Consider the following 15,812-nt stretch of genomic DNA (forward strand, 5'->3'; position numbering starts at 1 on the left):
AGCGAGGGCAGGAATGTTGGCTCAAAACATCAGACAGGATGAGGTCCAGCTGCCCTGGTTGCTGGATGAGGAGCCGCCGAGGGGAGGGAGGGGCGGCCAGGTCAGCTGTGGGCCATGGGAAGCGGGGACTCCCGCTCCAGCAGCCCCTGGGCCCAGGCAGCTTCTGCCGACATGGCAGTCTGTGCAAATCAGTTTGGATCTTGAGAATTCCCTGGAGCCTTCTTCCCCTGCAACTCTGGGCCACCAGGAAAGGCTTCCTTTAAGCTCAATCAGACCAAAGAGGGACCAGAGGTAGCCAAGTGACACTGGATTTTGCAGAACTCCTTTTATACAGAAGAGAGGCAATGGACTTAGCGTGACCCACGGTCCCGGTGGTTCGCCCAGGACTGCAGGGTTGCTGGGGACCTGGGGCTTTTGGTGTTAAAAACTGGGGCAGTCCTGGGCAACCTGGAAAGGTGGGGGTCACCCTGAGGGACCCTGGGAAAGGTTCCTCCCTCTGTGAACCTGGCACATGGCTCGGGAGAGAGGATGACCTAGACCCAAGTTGCCTGGTAATGGTTCCGTGGGCCGAAAACTTCCTTCATTACTGAGCCACCTGCAGGAGGAAAGGCTAGTGAGCAGAGGGGCCCATGGGCAGCTTACGAGCTGTCGAGGGAGAGGAGGCAGAAGGAAGGTGCCTGTGGTCTTCAAGGCAGGAAGGAAGTTTCCTGTCTTCAGGGAGCTGGTACTCAGGGGGCCCCACCCAGAGCCTGGGGTGTTGGGAAGGGAGCTGGGTAGTCCCTGAGAAAACCTGTTCTTGAACCCTTTGCCAGGGTACAAACACAGCAGGAGATGAGAAAGACGGCTTCTGCCTGGTGCCCCATCCTCCCAGGGACTCAGTGGGGCAGGGATGCCAGAGCAAGCTGGTTGCCTTAGATCTGTCCCAAGGAAGAAGCTCTTCTCCACGGGTGACCAACAGGACTTTGTGGGGCAGACAGGTGTCTCCAGAGGCAACAGAGGTTTGCGTTAAAGCTAGCCTGACAAGGCAGACCCCATGGAGACGCCCTCGCCCAAACCCCTTATTTGATTGGTGGGAGACCAGACTCCAGGGAGGCTGAGTTACTAGCTCAGGACAACATGTTTTCAAGTGGTTGGAGACCCAGATGGGACTGTCCACTATCAGATGCCACAGCCAGAGCTTCCTTGGATGAGAGGATGCTAAGAAGATAAGCCCAGCCTTGGGAAAGCCACTGTCTTCCTGGAACCCACATGCTACTCTGGGAGAGGCCCCTGAGTGGGAGATCGCACCTTCTGGAACCAGGACTCCTCTCTCTCTTCTGTTTGAGTCCCCACCTTAGTCCACTCCAGCACCAGCCCCAGTACTGCCCTGCCCTGGGGCTTCCGGGGTGCTGGAAACCTGCAGAGGGTGCCTGCAGGCTCTACCCCTCCCTTTCTTGGCCTTGGAATGTGTAAGAAAAACCAGCCTCACCCCTCCGCAGGAAGCTACCCCCCACCTGCTACCCGGAGACTTCCTAGAGATGGAGCTGTTTAAGACACAGTTTAAAGAGCCATTAACCACACTGGGTTCCCAGCAGTTTAGCAGGAAGAAGAGCCCCAGGCATGAAGCAAACCCAAAGATCCATCCCCGTGTGTCTGAGTAGGAAGGTGGGGAGGGATCAGACCTAGGGTGCTGAGGGAGGCTGGAGCCTAGGAGCAGGTATAGGTGAGTTCCCTTTTGAGGTCCTACGTGCACCACCAGGAGAGCACAGAGAAGGGAGAAGAGAGAAAACCATGGAGATGGAAAACCATCTCCTGATGGCTACTGTACCAGCTGTTAGCATTTATAGCATTTCCGGTTTTGTCCTATTGTGGGTGAGCCCAGTTCCTCCAAAAATACAATGCAGGCAAGAGCCTGAGAAATGTTCCCAGGGAACGATGGGGCTGTCCCCTTGTTCATAGCAACTCCTAGGAGAAGCGGGACGCCAGCAAAAGTCTCACATGGAGAGTCTGCACCCTACTGGACCCTCCAGACCCCAAAAGCACAGAGAAGGGCTCCGCCCTGGACCTGGCAGCCAGGAGTCCCCCTCCAGAGGTGTCTCAGGAGGCTGACAAGCTCCACCCAGCCATCCCAGGTGGGACGCTGAATCCCTGGGGGGAGAGACAGGCTTCCTGCACACACAGAAACACCCTGACTTAGTCAACAATGGGTCCTTGGAGCTCCCTTAGCAATTACTGCCTCACCACTCAGCTTTGTGCCTGGCTGGCCACTAATCATTTGTTGAAAATAAGTCTCACCACTCCAATAAGGCAGCCAGCTGGCTTCTCTATCTCTGAGTTCCCTGCAGAGCTTAACACAGCTGGGCACCCAGCTGGTCCTCATTAAAATCCTTCTGGACCTGAATCTTCCCATCCTTCCTTGCCCCCATCTCCAGCCCTGCTCTCCAGCAGCCGGCCCAGGGCACTCACTTCTCCTCACTTTCCTAAGCACTGGAGTGGCAGATGCCAGCACAGGAAGGGCAAGCAAGAGCCTCTGAGTCTGTAGATCTGACAGGTCACCCAGCGAAAGTTACAGGGACCTTCTATCATTAACTGGGGATTCACTATTAGCAAATTCTGTAATGAGTGTTCTCTTTACTGTCCTCCTGTGGAAGATGCTCACTTGTTACATTTAAGTCAGACCATGCAGAAGTGGAAATCTGCAAGAATAGTGCCCAGGAAGGGTCTCTGGCAGGAGCCGCTTCCCAGATTCTGGTTTCCTCACCTATAAAAGGTAGGGATGGCAAAGCACTACTGTCGGCAGGGGACTAAACCAGGTGATGAGTGCCTTCCAGGTCTGTCCTTCTGTGCAGTGTTGGACCATCTCGCTCATCCACGTGCAAAACCGGGATGTGGATTTGGAGTAAAAAGACCCCAGGCTCACATCCTGGCTTTGGCACTGATTAGCTGGCTGGTCCTGGGGAAGTCACTTAATCTTTCTGAACTAATTTTCTTGCCTGTGAAATGGGCACAATAATAATCTCTGCACCACAGAGATGGTGTGGGATGTAAATGAGATGCCACGTGTGAGAAAGTAGGATCCAAGAGTTACTGATGATGAACAGGTCATAATGACCGTGGTGAGTAAAAACCTCCCTTTAAATAAGCAAATTCGTATGAGGAGGACATCAGAAACCCAAAAAAAGAGCATCACTGATGGATGTGCTGGTAACTCCCCCACCCAGGGGGAGCCGCAGCCCTGAGACTTCACCAGATCAGGGAGTAAATGCTGGTCTCGGGATGGAAGCTGGAGATTGAGGCTCTAAGAACAGAGCGTGAGGCTGGCTGCCACCTGCCAGGGCCTCTCCCACACTGCTTCTGCAGTCTGGCAGCGAACTCCCAGCAACCACTTCCCCAGGTAATAAAACAACTGTAGATTGAGGCCCTTTTTTTTTTAGTGCCCTTCATGCAAAGGAAGCCGACCCTCCAGGAATGAATATTCATTTGTAATACCCCCTCAAAAAAAAAAAAAAGCTGATAAACTCACAAAAAAGTTGTGTTATTGCTGAGCGCTAATTGCATTTCCTTGGGTAAGCACCATAAAAAATTCATTGCAGTTTTTAGAAACAAGATGCCAATTGCATTTTAATTGCTAGAGAGGAGAGAGTTGGGGGGAAGCTTAATGAGGAAAATGCTAACTGGGCAGAAGTGCAGAAAAACACCTCCCTGAGCCGGAAGGCTCAGTTCTGAAAGGAGAGCTAAGGAGAGGGGGGTCTTGAGGGGAACACCCTCCCCGAGGGAGCTCTGACTCAGTGACAGTCACACTTGCAGCATCAGAGCCCCGGGACGGCTGGGGCTTTCTGTGGCCAATCAGTACATGCAGCTTTAACAGATGTAAAGAATTATATAAATGGGTATATGCCAAAATTCTTGAGAGATGAGCAGCAATCAGTTCCAGAGCTTTAAGAAACATGTATGGGAGGACAATTGTAATTCTACTACCCCTTAATGTGTCTGTGAGAAAGCGAAGTGGGGTTGGAAGGAGGATGCGACCAAGACCATACATCACTTCACTTTAATACAGGAAGTCCTTGGACCAGTTCACAGAACTGTCATTTTAAAACCTACATCCAATTCCAGCACCAACCAGAGTGTTCTTACAGTGCCCCCTGCCCCAGCAAGGCCAGCCAGAGCCAGGTGAGGGCAGGAAGTAGGTGAGATCGACAGGAGAGTTGGGAGGATCCTGACTCCATGGGCTTAACCTGGGTTGACCCCATCTGCCCAGGAGCGTCCCAGCCTGGGCTTCTACGGAGACACTTCCCCCACCTGAGGGCACAGGGAGAAGGCAGACCCAGGGCATTCCTGAGCAGCCTCCCAAAAGATGTGCACAAGAGCTGGGGAGGGGAGGGGGCAGAAGGGCATGCTCCCAGCTGCTGCCAGCACCTCTTCCCCTCCAGCTCCTCCCCCGACCCCTCAGATCCCCCACCCTCCCAACCCTGGCCCAGCATCTCTCCTGTCACTGAGGCTCTCTGATGAGACAGAGGGGCTGGAAATCAGGGCCCGAGGGGAGAGGCCCTGTGGCCCAGAGGCTGGCCCATGGGTGGTGACTGTCTCCTGTGCAGTGATAAGAGATCCATGGCTTCTGCATCCAGGGCTGCTGCTCCTTCTCCATCTAGTCGACCTGCCAGAGACCCCAGGAAACATGAGGCTGGTATGCGGTGAGATGGAGGAGACAACAGGACTGGAGGAAGCGGTCCTGGGCTGAAAGAGAAAGGAGCTGATCCACCATCCATCAGCCGGGTCGCTTTCACTGTAAGACACCACTTAACCGTCCAGAGCCTTCCTTTCCGCTGCTATAGAATGGGGCTAAGCTATCTGCTCCCCCCGGTTTTTTTAGAAGGTTTGAATGAGAAGATGAATGCCTGTGTCCCCTGCAAACTCCAAAGTTTATCATCTACCACCTGCGCTGAGCCTTTCCCATTGTCACGCCCTGCGTTGGTGAAGTACTTCATACAAATGATGCGCTTCTGTACGTATTCTCTCACTTGGCTCTCCCACCGCACAGATGAAGGCAAGTGGCCCACCCAGAGCACACAGAATTGATTTTCGCTGAACCCAAGCTCCTAAACTGAGCTCTCTCCCTAGTGCAGGGAGGGCAGGCACGCCCAGGGATGAGTAATGGTCCTAAGTAGAGACATAATAACACCAGGGTCACTCACTCTGAGCCAGCACTGGGCAGGCCTGACCTCATGTGATCATCACATATACTAGCACACAAGGCAGCCACGATGGTTATGACCAAGGTCAGGAATTTGCCAGAATCAACAGGAAACGGCAGATCTGGGCTACAAAATCAGGTCTACTTTTCCGGAGTAAATGGTTAAACTGATCAAATGGATTCAATGTTAGAAGTGTCACCTCTTCCCCCTCCCACTCTGGGGACATTCCCCAGCCCCCAGGCGGGCCCAGGCCTAAGAGGTCACGATTTCCGAGGGTTGGGTCCTCTACAAACAGGTCTGCCCCACCTGGCCCCACATTCACCTGCGTGGTGTCGTGGATCCAGTCCAGGAACTCGGCGATCTTGGCGTAGACGCCGGGGTGGTTGGGCTCCGCGCAGCCGTGGCCCCAGCTGACCACCCCCACCAGGCGCCATGTGCCCCCGTCCAGGCACACCAGGGGGCCCCCGCTATCCCCCTGAGGGATCCAGGCACCAGGACAAGAGAAACAAGCAGTGAGTCCTTCCTGGGGGAGGGGAGCCAGGCCGCCCCAGGGCAGGGAGCGCACCGTAGATTCCACACCATCCTGCTTCCAGGATGGATCCCATCTTGTCTCGCCCTCCTAAACCCTCAGCACACAGCCAACTTGCCTGGGCGCTCCCCACTCCTAGAGAGGATGTTCAGTCCCACACCCCTCTACCAGCCCCGCACACCCTGCCCACCCCGCCCCAGGCCCCTGGCTGCCGCACCTGGCACGCATCCGCCCTCCCGTCCAGGTAGCCCGCACACAGCATGCGGGGTGTGAGGGCCCCACTGTACACGCAAGAGCTGTTGCAGAGCTGGGTGCTGAGCAGGGGCACCATCGTGTCCTGGAGCATGTCCGAGCTGTGGGCTGCAGGAGGCAGAAGCAGAGATGGAGGGACACGGAGCCAGGCCCCAGGAAGGCAGAGCAGCAAGAGGGGGTTAGAGGCCCGGGAGACACGGAGACCCAAAGAAGGGGTCCCAGGGTGGGAGCTGTGGACTCTGGGCAAGGAGGCAGGGGTCTGTCCGACCTGGGGGCAGGGAATGAGGAGGAGCAGACCTCACATATACAACCCGATGCCAAGGCCCTGGAGCTCCCAGGACAAGGGAAGGGGAAGCAAGGGCCTGGGTTTGGGGGAAACATGGGGTTGTTCCCCCAGAAAGATGCAGGCAAGGAAGACGGGCCCACAGGTCTGGCCAAAGGTGATGCCAGAGGAGGAGGGGCCTGGCACTGCCCTGTGGCCAGGGGAGGAGGCGGTGGGAGGTGGAGGTGCCTCACGTTAGGGAAGGATGACCCCCACCCCCCACCCCTTTTGCATCCAGAGCCCTGGGAGCTGACTCACTGTGGCTGGGGTCAGTGTGGCCCCAGCCAGACACCCAACACTGAGAGCCCCTCGGAAAATCTTGGTCTTCAGCCGGCAGGCACACGGCACCCACGGTGTCTGTGGAGAGTGTGTGGTGTCTGGCGGGGGTCCTGGGCCCCACTCAGGCCTCCCTCCCCCTGAGGCTGGGAAAAGAGCAGGCCTGGCAGACATCCTTGCCCCCTCCTTGTCTTGGTTCCAGCCTCCTGTACCACTGGGCAGGTCACGCATGCGCTGTACCACCGGAGGGGCACCATGCACACAGAGGACAGTGTGGAAACCGCAGCTCATGGGGCACCCGAGGCTGGGCGATGTCCACACTGAGCACCCCCGACCTGGGACTGAGGGGGTGTGGAAATTCCTTCCTAATCTCTCCTAATGATGACCTGTTTTAGATTTTCCTCAGGGTGTTTGGACCCCCCTGGGGCATTGTTCCAACTGGTCCAATGAGGTGTAGCCCAAACCTGATTTTAAGTAGTGAGTAGACATGCCATGAGATAAACACCGCCTCACTGGGAGAAAGAATTCCCTCTCCAGTTCTCTTTCAGCCCCTCGACTGCACCAAGGAGAACAGCTCCGGCTGCTGCTCTGTTCCTGTCTGTGCGCCCCCGCGAAGCAGGGAGACGGCGCCCCGGGCAGGGCCGCTCTGCAGAGGACAGCTTGGAGCTGCGACTTGAGAGTGCCTTTGTGCACTCTCTGCATTTCGGTGGTGATTATTTGTCGTGATTATTATTATTTTGTGGTTATTATTTACTGTTAGTCATATGGGTTCTCTAGTTAGGGTGTAACCTAAAGTTTCCCTTTAAATACATTTAAGTCACTTTAGAAGTGTTCATTGTTGAACAACAGGGCAGAGACAACAGCAACTGTGGTTCGGGAAACCCAAGGCTCCAGGTAGCAACGGGAGGGAGGCGTGCTGAGTGTTTGTGAGTGTGCGTGTGTGTGGCGTGGCTATGTACGCATAGGAATGAGCGTGCATGCGTACCCCTGTGAGCCTTGCATGAGCGTGTGAGCATCTGAGGGCACGCACACGTGTGTGTGTGTTTCCGCGAGTGTGAGTGTGTGTGTATGTAGGTGAGTGCAGCTGGCCTGTGCGGGTGGCAGAGCCGCCCTTCTAGGGGAGATGCTGTGGGGGAGAAGCCCTGGCCGGGGGGCTGTCTACCTCGTGAACTTGAAGAGAGTCACTTCCCTCACTGAACGCCAGCATCCTTATCTGTATACACCTGCCTCCTCTCCCTTTCGGGGCTGTTATGAGGATTGGATGAAAGCATATTTGGTAAAGGAAATCTTATTAACCATAACAAGGTTCTAGTTATTAACTGTGATACTGTTAACTATCTAGTTAACTATTCTTAACTCTGGCCTGGCTGGGACCTGGCACCAGCCTGGGGACCAGGCTGGAGCAGCCTGCAGGAGATGGAGAAACTGTGATGCTCCTCTTTGGGACCTCAAAACGCATCCCACCTGCAGCCCGGCTGTGAAAAGGGCCAGAATGTTTGTCCCCAAAGGATTACATGGAAGAGTCAGGGCCACCTCAGGGCCAGGTGATGCCAGAGCGCACGACAGCTACCAAGCGAAGTGAAGGTTTTAAGGTTCCCAGCTCGAGGAAATCTTAGAAACCAGCCTGCCTCTCCGCCTTTCCCCGGCGCCTGCTCCTCTCACCGCAGCCTCACCTGAGAAGTGGAGTGGGGTCCGGAGCTGCAGGAGGGCCACGTCGTAGTCGTGGGTCTGGGCGCTGTAGAGCGGGTGGGCGATGATCCGCTCCACCAGAGCCCCCTGGTGTGGCCTGACCGTGCTGTGGCTGACCAGCCCTACGTGGACCCGCCAGCTGGACAGGCGGGACAGCCTGAAACTGCACACAGGAGCCACGCTGAGCCCCCGGGAAGGGAGGGGCTGAAGAGGCTGATGTAAATGAGGCGGTGGGTGGAGGGAGCTGCCAGCGAGGCTATTGGTGGGGCCCCATCACTGGGCCTCTCAGAATCCCCCTAGCAGCTGGCAAGACCCTGGGCATGCAGTAGGTGCTTAATAAATGCTCAGGCACTGATGGAGAGCGAAGTGAGACAGTTATGGGGTATCTACAACCACCCCCCACCTCTCCTGCATAACCCCCCGCCAGGTTTTACGACAAATGGGAAGGCCCTGTGTGAGACGGTAACTCTCAGCCAAGGCAGTGAAGCTTCCATGGGTCCTGTCTCCCCCTTCCTAGCTCTGCTCTCGGGGAGGGGCTTCAGCCCTCCCGGCCTCAGCATCCTCGCTGTAAGATGAGGCTTACGCTCTCTGCCCTGCCCGCCACCAAAGAAGAGAGCTGAGGAGCTCATTCATTCCTTCCAACCAGTAGTTATTAAGCCCCTGCTATATTCCAGGACTGTCCTAGGCCACGGGGACGAGGCGGTGGACAGACCGACAAAGGGGCTGGATTCAGTGAGAAACAAGACAGAGTCGCTGTTCCCGTGGACCTTCCAGTCTAAAGGGGGAGAAGGACGTTCAACAAATAATCACATGGGAAATGATTTAATTACAGTGGTGATCAGGGAGTGCTGGGAGCGTGAGAGCATTTTAAAAGCTGAAAACCCGAACAAATCTAAATATCCTAAATCTAAATATTCTAAAAAATATTTGTATTATTTCTAGAGAGTATTTGTATTATTAGGGCTATTCAAACAAAGCTGTTCTTGGCACTGCACAGGGAGAAGTTCACAAACACCACCGGCGCCCACGCGCAGCAGACATGGGAGGCAGGCAGTTGGACAAGGACATCTTAGACAGGACGTAGCAACAGCCAAACAGAAGAGGCGTCGGAGGCGCTCTCCTCCCCAGACTTGCCTGTGCACACAGTGCGCCGCCGTCACCACCCAGCGCGGGGCCAGCACGGAGCCCCCGCACGTGTGCCGGGAGCCCAGGGCCACGCTGGCCTGCCAGGGCCAGCGTCCGGGAGCCACCGCCTGCCCGCCGACTATCCGGGAAGCCAGGGGCCTGGCCCCACACTCTGCAGACAGACAAGCACCAGCGAGATGGAGAGGAAGACAGGCGGATGTCGGCACGGTGCTGCTAACTGTCGGGAGTGTGGCCCCGCGGCGTGGACGGCCCCCGCTCATGACTCCTGGTCCTGAGCACGTGAGCTCAGGCTATGAGCCTGCTGAGGGCAGGGACGGTGGCTGCATTATCTACAGAGCCCCAATACCTAAGAAAATATCTGTCCCGTAGGAGGGGTCAGATACTGGTGCGTGGACGGATGCACAAAGGACAGATGACAAGACGGCTACGGGACTGGGAAGACGGGTGAAAGCAACACCACAGACTGTCTCCCATGTGGCCCCTTGTTCCCCACCGTCCTTAGTCTCCAGAAGCTGCTACTCCATCTCTGGGGCTCTTCAGAAGAAGAGGGGTGAGTGTCAGGGGCCAGGGCAGGCAGCAAAGCAAGGAGGTCACCTGCCCAGACCAGCGGCTGGTGGGGGACGTGACAGAGGCTGAGACACGGCTCTGCTTGGGCAGAATTGTGTCTGCAAGTAGGCACCCAGCAGGCAGGTGGGCAGGCGGGTAGGGAACCCCACTCCAGACCCGGCTGAGCCTCTCCATGCGGCTCTCTCACCCTCCGGGAGAGCCCTCCTCCCATCGCCACCTTCCTGGACCCAGGACAGGACTCACCAGAGCATTTGAGGGAGACAATTTGACCGGAAGTGCAGCTGTCCCTGTGAAACAGAGGCGGCGCAAGCAAGCAGCTGGGCGGGGTGGGGGGGGGCACCCAAGGCCGCACACCCACCTGAGGGCGTGGAGGAGGGGGTAGTTGTTGGGGGGAGCGGAGGTGGCCTCTCCCAGAGCGACAGCCATCTGCCTCCTGCCTCCACCCAAGCCCCAAGGCCCTTCCTCATAGCAGGTGTCCTGGCCAGCAAGGCACCCTCTGCCCAATGGCCCCAGGCACGCAGGACATCGTGGTCCTCTGGGGTCGATTTGCACAGGGCCCAAAGTCACAAATAGAGTATTCACAGATGTGAAAATCTGGCTGTTCCCACTCAGGCCCCTGCGTAAATGTGTGCTCAGTGGCTGAGAGGATAAACGAGTCACTGAGTGGACAGGGTTCTTGGCCCCATCCTCCTCCCTAAGCTGACTCGACATCCCCAGCCCTTTTCCTGGCCACGTGCGCTCATACGCCGGCTCTTCTCTCTCCCCTCCTCTTTCTTAGCATAAACCTCAAGTTCTTTCGGACCAAAGCCCTCTTCTCTTTCTTTACTCATCTCTTGCCCCAGCAGCCCAGTGTCTGGGTCCTCAGTTTCTTCGTTTCCCATACCCACGGCCCTCCAGTCTCCTGGTGGAGTCCATCCTAGCCCTCCTTCCCTTTGCCTGGTCAGGTATCCAAGACAGGGATGCATTTTGAGCCTCCCTCATTGGCAGCCACATTCCCCTGATGGACTCTCAGGGGGGGACAGGAGCTGGACAGCAGGGGCCGGAGGTTCAGACGGGAAAGGCGATGCAGGGATGGCAGGAGGCTGCCGGAAAGCTTAGGACACCCAGGCAGGGCAAAGACCTGCTCAGCTTGCACCCGCCCCCAGGATTTGAGGAAGGGTCCATCCCAGAGCCCTCTTCTCTGGAGGGTCTCTAGGTTCCAAGCCATCAACTGTCTCTCTCTTGAGATGCCAGACTTTCCAAAAAAGGTGCAGCAGGGGTGAGAGGGCACTAGCTTGGAGCCAGGAGCCTGGTTTCAAGACTTGGCTTGACTGTTTATCAGTTCTGTGGCTTTGCACAAAGCCCTTGACCTCACTGAGCCTCAGTTTCCCTACTTGTAAAATGGGAATCAGAGTACCATTTCAAATCCTCTAACAATAACACCCAATCCTGCCGTTCTTGTGAGGGGCGGATAGGATAACGTGTGTGAAACTCTGACGGGCAGGGCTCCTATGAACTGAGTTAGTAATTTCCAATTGGGAAATGTCCCCCTTTGTCGTCCTGTTTACACCTCCAGTGTCCTGGCCACCAGGGTCCCATGTTGGGAAGATTTTTTCCTGGCTTGTTCACTAGGAAACGAGGGGCATCGCTCAGCTTCATGAGAAGCCCTACCTGGGCTGCCACACCTCCTCCAGGAGGCCTTCCAGTCTAGGAGAGAGCTGGGCAAACTCCCTGGAGCTGTTCAGCCTGATGTCAGACAGGTTCACTGCCTTGTCGTGAGTGAGTCTTGGCAGGAGAAAGGAACAGAACAGGAGGAAATGGGCTTTAAACTGCAGCACGAGAGATGGGGGTTAATCATAACCAGAATGTGCGGGAGATATGGTACCAGGATAGTGACTGAGCAAGACTTTGACAATGACCTCTTCTGGGATTCATAATTGTTAAAAAGCAGGGATGTGCAAAGGAGAGAAACAGGCTGGGGTACCGTCATGCCCAGGGGCCAGGAGATGACCAGAATGACCTCTTGCCATTTCCTGAGTACTTTGATGCTGACAGGCTGATAGAGGTCTCCACTGCCCCTCACCCCACCCACCAGCCCTCCACCCTCCCCAGGCCCCGGGTCTGGCCCCAGTTACCTGAGATGCCCGAGGCTCCGGCAGATCCGCACCCCCAAGGCAGAGCTCCAGCCCTCGTGGCAGACCAGGAGCCAGCCTGGCCGGGCCCTCACCTGCACTTCCAGAAAGAAGTCCTCGGTGTTTATTCTGAAAGATACTGAAACCACAGCATCAAAGCCACATCCCACCTGCGGCTGGATGGAAGGGCGGTGTGGGCAGGGCAAGCCGGACCTGGCTATGGAGGGACTCGAAGATGCCTTCATGACAGCATCTGGGTCACCCAGATGCTCCCCAGGGATCCGGCCAGTTCTGAGAATACACAACCCCTCTTTGCACAGAATTTTAGTTCTGTGTTTTAACCAAGTGCTTTCAAACATGCTCCATCGCAAAGTGTCACAGCAGTCCTGTGGGGTGAGAATTCCCATCTTCCCTGCTCTGCAGAGGAAATTAAGGCGCGGAGGTTGAGCGACCTGTTTAAGGTCACAGAATCTGCAAGTGATGGACCCACGTTTCAAATCTTGTGACAGTACTAGCGATGGTCGCCATTTATTGAGCATCTGCTTTTTCCAGGCTAAACTCTCATATATTATGCTATTATTAAGCTTACAACTTGGTGCAGTGAATATTTTTTACCGCGTTTCATGGAGAAGGAAATGGCGGCTCAAAGAAGTAACTTACCCAAAGGCACACACAGCTAGCCAAAGGCAGCTCCAGGCTGTCCCAGCTAACCTCTGTGACTGAGTCTAACCCCAGCCTTGGCAGCATGGTATCTTCTGATCCTCAACTCTTACCTGGAGGGGAGGGGACAAGATTGGGGTTGGGGAGGGGGAGACAATGTGGAATGATGTCCCCAGCCCTCTACCAAAGACCCTGGCCAGCCACACACTGGCTCTCCCATCCCCCCCACACACACCTGCTGGCTTACTCAGCCCCAAATGGCAAGTCGCCATCTCTCCTGCCAGCCTGGGCTCTTGGCTATGCCCCAGCTAGAGTTAAAGACAGTCCCCAGGGAGGGCTGGAAGCCCTAAACTCAGAGCTCAACTCTTCAAGGCTGGATCGTGTCACCACCCTCACACTACGGAGACACAGGGGAATGACAGTGAACTCCTGGCCCTTCACGTTGGTCCTCTGGCCCCCAGTCAGAAGGGAGGATCTCAGAGCCGTACAGCAGCTGGGGTGGGAGTCTCCCAGCCTTGGGGGTGTGGCCCACCTGCTCTGGGAAGCGAGGGTCGCAGGGCTTCCTCACCACTGGCCTCTGAGCAGTTCAAGGTCATCTCCTCATCCTGCAAGTTCCCGGGAACGGGCTGAGAGGCAGCTGGCCACAGGTAGAGCACTTCAGAGGACAAAGGCAGGAAGAGGGTCACCGTGAAAAGGCTGGGGGAAGGAAAGGATTCCTACAGGAAGGGGCCAAGGAGCAGGATAAGACCCCTGCAGCAGAGGGAGGCAGAAGCAGCCTCCTGGGGACCCCGCATCACCACCCCGCCTTAGGCGCGTCCGCACGCAACACACAGAAGACAGGCAGATCTCTCTCTGACTCTGTCACTCTCTGACCAGGAAAGATCTCTGGAAAAAGTTTGACTAGGGCCTCCCTGGATCATCCCGCAGGCCTCCCTGCTCTCCTGGGGCCCCTAACCCCACCAGAGCACATTTCTCACCGCAGGACTAAAACATTCTTCTTTATGTAGAGCCTGAGTCCCTCCTGTGGACCTCACCCCTCCTCCACTTGCCATCTACTCAGAGTGGATGGAAAAGATGCTCGCCCATCCGCCCGCCCCTAACACCTGCTTGGCACCTGCTCCTCTCTCCCAGCACCCCCTAGATCCTGTCCTTTGTCCCTCCCAACCACTGAGGTCCCAGCACTGACCTAGAAGCCACGAGCCCAAGCTCGCACCAGCCAGCAGCCCCAGGGCTCCCAGCACTGCACAGCCGCGCCGCCCTGTACGCCAGCGCCCTGCCCGGGAGCCTGCGGGGGAGGACAGAGGAGAGTCTAGGGGCCCTGCTCCTGCCTGCCAGCCTCACTCCACCCTGAGGTGCCACGCTGGGGCCAGGCAGCCACCCAGTCAGGACAGGAGTTCGCCTGCTGCCCCAGCCCGCCTCTCTCTGCCCCATCATCCTGGGATGAGTCAGGGGCAGGGCTCTGATCACTGGAGCCCTCAGAGCCCAATCGAGCAGGTCTGGGATAAATAGTGAGACAGCCTCCTGCCATCAGCCACTTAAGGCTGACCTAGGAAGATATGGGGGAAAGAGAATCTGGGGGACGTAGGAACACTGTCCCTTCACTGCCCCCACCCTGTCATTCCCCTACCGCCCCATCTGGCTTACTGGGTTGCTGCTGGGCCTCCAGCCTCCGTAGCTGGTCTCCTGGTTCTGCTCTGAAGATCCCGGGTCCTGGGCCCTCCTCTGCATACGGAGCCTCCATGGGGGCCGGGCCGTCCGGCATCAGGCCCTGGGGAAATAGCTGCCAGTGACTCACCAAGGAGAGGAGTCAACACCCACCATGCGTCCCCCTTCAGTGACCCTGGCCGTGCCCTCATTGCCACTTACAAGCCTTTTATCCATCTTGGGGACTCTGTGTGTTCCCACAGATGCCTGTCAGGCCTCCCTGCTCTCCTGAGGCCCCTAACCCCACCCACCTTCCTCTCACAGCCAGTGTCAGGGCAGAGACCTGAGCCTAGATGAGGCCAGCTCCAAAGCCCACACTCTTCACCACCCCCTCACCCTGCCTCCCGCTAGTGTGGAGGGCACCCTCTGAGTCCCTCAGCATCCCTCCTCAGCCCCTACAACCCCAGCCTTCCTCACTCCCTCCTGTCTCAGAGGAAGAGGTGCTCCTCCCCAGTGAACCATCCGTTCTTTCCCCCAGTACACAGTGTCTAGCCCAAGTGCACAGCCATGGTGGGGGATTCGGAAGGAGTTCAAGGTCAGTGAACATGGACCGCCATCACCACCGCCTCAAAGAATTTGCATGAGTCCTAAAGATAAGTCACATAAGCAAAGTGGCCCATGTTCAGTGACAGAAGAAAAGCTCAGTTCAACTACCAGTGGAATTCAAAAGCAGAGCTTACTTCTTGTTGGGGAGACCAAGGAAGGCTTCCTGGAAGGGGCAGCCTCTGAGACAGGCTGTTATAGATGAATAGGGTTTGAACTGGCCTGTAGGGGCATTGGGCGTTCCCGCGAAAGAGGACTGAAGAGGCAAAGGCGTGGGGGTAAGAAGGCAGAGGGTGGGGTGAGTCACACATGTGCCTGAGGTTCATGTACCATGAAGAGGAGTCGTGGAAAATAAGATCTTGGCAAAAACATTGGGCCAGTGGTTCAAAGCTCGGTCTACAGCCTACTATGTGAACTTGACAACTCATCAACCCTCCAAACTTCAATTTTCTCATTTATGAAACAAGAGCGATAGCACCTGCTCCCCAGTGAATAGCTCCCCACCCCGCTCTGGCCCTCATCTCCATTCCTTCTCCACCACAGCAATCTTTCTAAAACGCAAACAGGAGCAAGTTAACCCCACATTTAAAGTGTCCAATGATCTTTGTAACCTTTGGGATAAATTCAAAGCTTCCTGGCATGAATCACAGCATCCTCTGTGATCTAACCCTTCCTCCCCTCTCCATCCTCACCTGCCAGCACTAACTCCTCCACAGCAGAACTCAGGGTCGTATTAACAGACGTGCCTGTCCTCAGTGCCTTCGCTCTCACACCACGGAGGCGTGTCACCTGCTGTCCCCTTCCCCACATACTAACTCAGCTCAAATGCCGTTTTTCCT

At 56.3% G+C, this 15,812-nt stretch overlaps 1 protein-coding gene across 2 annotated transcripts; it reads right to left on the reverse strand.

Annotated features, from left to right (window-relative positions):
- Positions 1-3,631: 3,631 nt before the first annotated feature.
- TMPRSS5 (transmembrane serine protease 5) lies at positions 3,632-14,896 on the reverse strand. Of its 2 annotated transcripts, XM_064482058.1 has the most exons (13): positions 14,593-14,896; positions 14,371-14,494; positions 13,913-14,011; positions 13,259-13,381; positions 12,070-12,205; positions 11,606-11,719; positions 10,199-10,242; positions 9,377-9,539; positions 8,227-8,405; positions 6,536-6,634; positions 5,921-6,063; positions 5,497-5,649; positions 3,632-4,716 (listed from the first exon to the last, which is right to left on the reverse strand). In XM_064482058.1, the coding sequence occupies exons 1-13, from the start codon at positions 14,605-14,607 to the stop codon at positions 4,429-4,431; spliced, it is 1,680 nt and encodes a 559-aa protein (XP_064338128.1). In that variant the 5' UTR covers positions 14,608-14,896; the 3' UTR covers positions 3,632-4,428. The 2 variants fall into 2 exon arrangements, with proteins under 2 accessions (XP_064338128.1, XP_064338127.1); XM_064482057.1 differs by lacking the exons at positions 9,377-9,539; positions 10,199-10,242; positions 13,913-14,011; positions 14,371-14,494; positions 14,593-14,896 and having other exon boundaries at positions 12,070-12,839.
- Positions 14,897-15,812: the final 916 nt, after the last annotated feature.

Source organism: Camelus dromedarius, chromosome 34, assembly GCF_036321535.1.
Source record: "Camelus dromedarius isolate mCamDro1 chromosome 34, mCamDro1.pat, whole genome shotgun sequence".
In the NCBI taxonomy this organism is placed as follows: domain Eukaryota; kingdom Metazoa; phylum Chordata; class Mammalia; order Artiodactyla; family Camelidae; genus Camelus; species Camelus dromedarius.